Raw genomic sequence first — 2,304 nt, 5'->3', positions numbered from 1 at the left:
TAATTGAGGAAAATTTCTGTTTTCATAGAAATAAATGTATTTAGTGCATAGTGAAGTTCTTTGAAACTGTCGGTTTGTTTCATGAAACCTGGATTCTAGTATTTTTTAATATGGATTAGAACTATCAGGCAGTTCTTCTCTTCATTTGTTTGTTGCAAATATATGGCTCTCCTATCACCTACATACAAATTTGTGCATGCACACACATACACACACACACCCAAATCTATATATATGTGTGTGTATATATATATATATATATATATATATATATATATATATATTGTGATGCTAAGGTTTAGGATGTTGTAGATGTTTATTTAGTCCATTGAGAAGAGATAGTGCATAGGGTCTTTATGATGTGAAGGTTGAGACTTAAGTGAAAATATCCTCGCTATATACTAGTATTAAACTATGTATCTGTGAGAACTCTTTGAAGATTACATAAACTTGGTGTCCTGAAAGTTCATTCAGCAGCTGTTTGATTTTTTTGCAAATTAAACAGATTTGAGGAGACTAGATTTGTTGAGTATTTCATTGAATGTGAGAAAATGAGTTAGTAATATATACTTATTCCTGTTAAATGCATCTTTAATATGTAATTTTCTAGTTGATATACTGAATTTAGGATTCAGTAGACTATTGTAGGTATTATTTACAATAATTTTTTTTGTTTCTACAGGCTTCACTAACTTACTTGTGGATGCTATTCTACCTCAACTCTAGCATTGCTTTGTACTAAAATGTTTCCATATAACACCTTGCTTATAAAGTTTCTTTGATAATATACTTACACATTTTTTTTTCTCTAGGAGGTAATCGAATCAGTCAAGCAATCCTTGGAGCTCATGAAGGAGGGGTGTTTTCATTATGTGTCTTAAAGAACGGTCTTCTACTCTCTGGTGGTGGGAAAGATCGGCGTATTGTTGAATGGGATGGTAACTCTTACAAACAAACTGGCAATCTGACAGAGGTTAGTTTTAATGATTATGTTTTTATCAAAGTAATTGTGTAGTTTTTCTGTCTAATCAGCTGTTTACAGTTTCTAAATATTACTAATGAATCCGTAAAATATTTTAACTGATTGTAGAGAGAAGTAGGCAGTGATTGTGAGGTTAATGTGGCCATGAACATAAATCTTATTATTGATGCCATTATGTTCATTTTGACATGGGAAGGTACATTTGATTGCTTCTATCTGCATAGCTATCCGGTTTCACTCTTCTTTACTCAGTTAAATAATTTGTAAGAAAAGCATCAGACTGTGACAAGCATTTAGTCCAGCAATATGCAAAATGTCCACATTTGCTAAAAGCATCCTCACCATGCTAGAATGAAAAAAATTATGCAAAATGTAAAAGAAATCTTAAGTAATATTTTATGACTAAGCTACCTAAATATTTTGCTTGTTTTTAGATACCTGAACAGTTTGGACCAGTAAGAACATTAAGTCAGGGTAAAGGCAATCTCATTCTAGTTGGAACTACTAGAAACTGTATTCTTCAAGGAACTGTATATCTCAAGTTTAACCCAATTGTACAGGTAAATTGATTATGATGTATTCAATTACACAATATATTTTGATGAAAATTATTTTTAAATGCACCTTTATAATTTTGTATGTGTTTCACCATAAAGTCCAATAGAATAATTTAGCAAAATACATTTTATACATATATGTATATATCTTCTGTATGTGTGTGTGTGTGTATATATGCATGTGTATATATGCATGTGTATATATGCATGTGTATATACAGGGTGTCTCAAAATTAAGGCAACCAACTTTTTTCAATTTTACCAAAGCAAAATATTGTTAGGTTTTGTGTTCAAGCATTGCAATGCAATGGTAAAGGAAACACAATTACGACACTACATTTATTCAATATTACCACCTGTTTTGAATCACAGCCTTAAGTCTCGGTGTGAATACTTCACACACAGCTGTTTTTGCAGAATCAAAGCCCATTCCTGGTGCAGTTTTGCCTTCAGAGCATCAAGCGAAGCATGAGGAGTGCTTGTCTCCAAAATGGACCAAACAGAAAAATCCAATGGGTTGAAATCGGGGCTTCTTGAGGGCCATATGTCCTTGCCTAAGAATGATGGAATGTTTTTCTGACTCCAGTGTTGTGTCTATTTGGAGCTGTGGGATGGTGCCGAGTTTTGTTGGAGGCTCCAAGGTGTGCCTTGAAAGTGCTCATTCACCCATGGAAGCAGTTCAGCTTCCAAAATGTCACTAATGTATTGCTGGGTGTTAATTTTAACACTTGAAGGCACGCACACGAGGGGAGACCTTCCAGTGGC

General features: G+C 33.6%; 1 protein-coding gene across 1 annotated transcript in view; it reads left to right on the top strand.

The window, feature by feature from the left end:
• The window catches only part of LOC106869890 (echinoderm microtubule-associated protein-like 2), a 374,285-nt gene that overhangs the window by 204,524 nt on the left and 167,457 nt on the right, over positions 1-2,304 (top strand). The window contains exons 18-19 of the mRNA XM_052971985.1: positions 761-973; positions 1,417-1,542. Of these exons, the coding sequence (XP_052827945.1) occupies positions 761-973; positions 1,417-1,542 (339 nt within the window). The remainder of the gene's footprint in view (positions 1-760; positions 974-1,416; positions 1,543-2,304) is intronic.

This window comes from Octopus bimaculoides, chromosome 11 (assembly GCF_001194135.2).
Source record: "Octopus bimaculoides isolate UCB-OBI-ISO-001 chromosome 11, ASM119413v2, whole genome shotgun sequence".
NCBI lineage: Eukaryota > Metazoa > Mollusca > Cephalopoda > Octopoda > Octopodidae > Octopus > Octopus bimaculoides.
The sequence above is the reverse complement of the archived record's forward strand: the minus strand, read 5'-3'. Positions and strand labels throughout refer to the sequence as shown.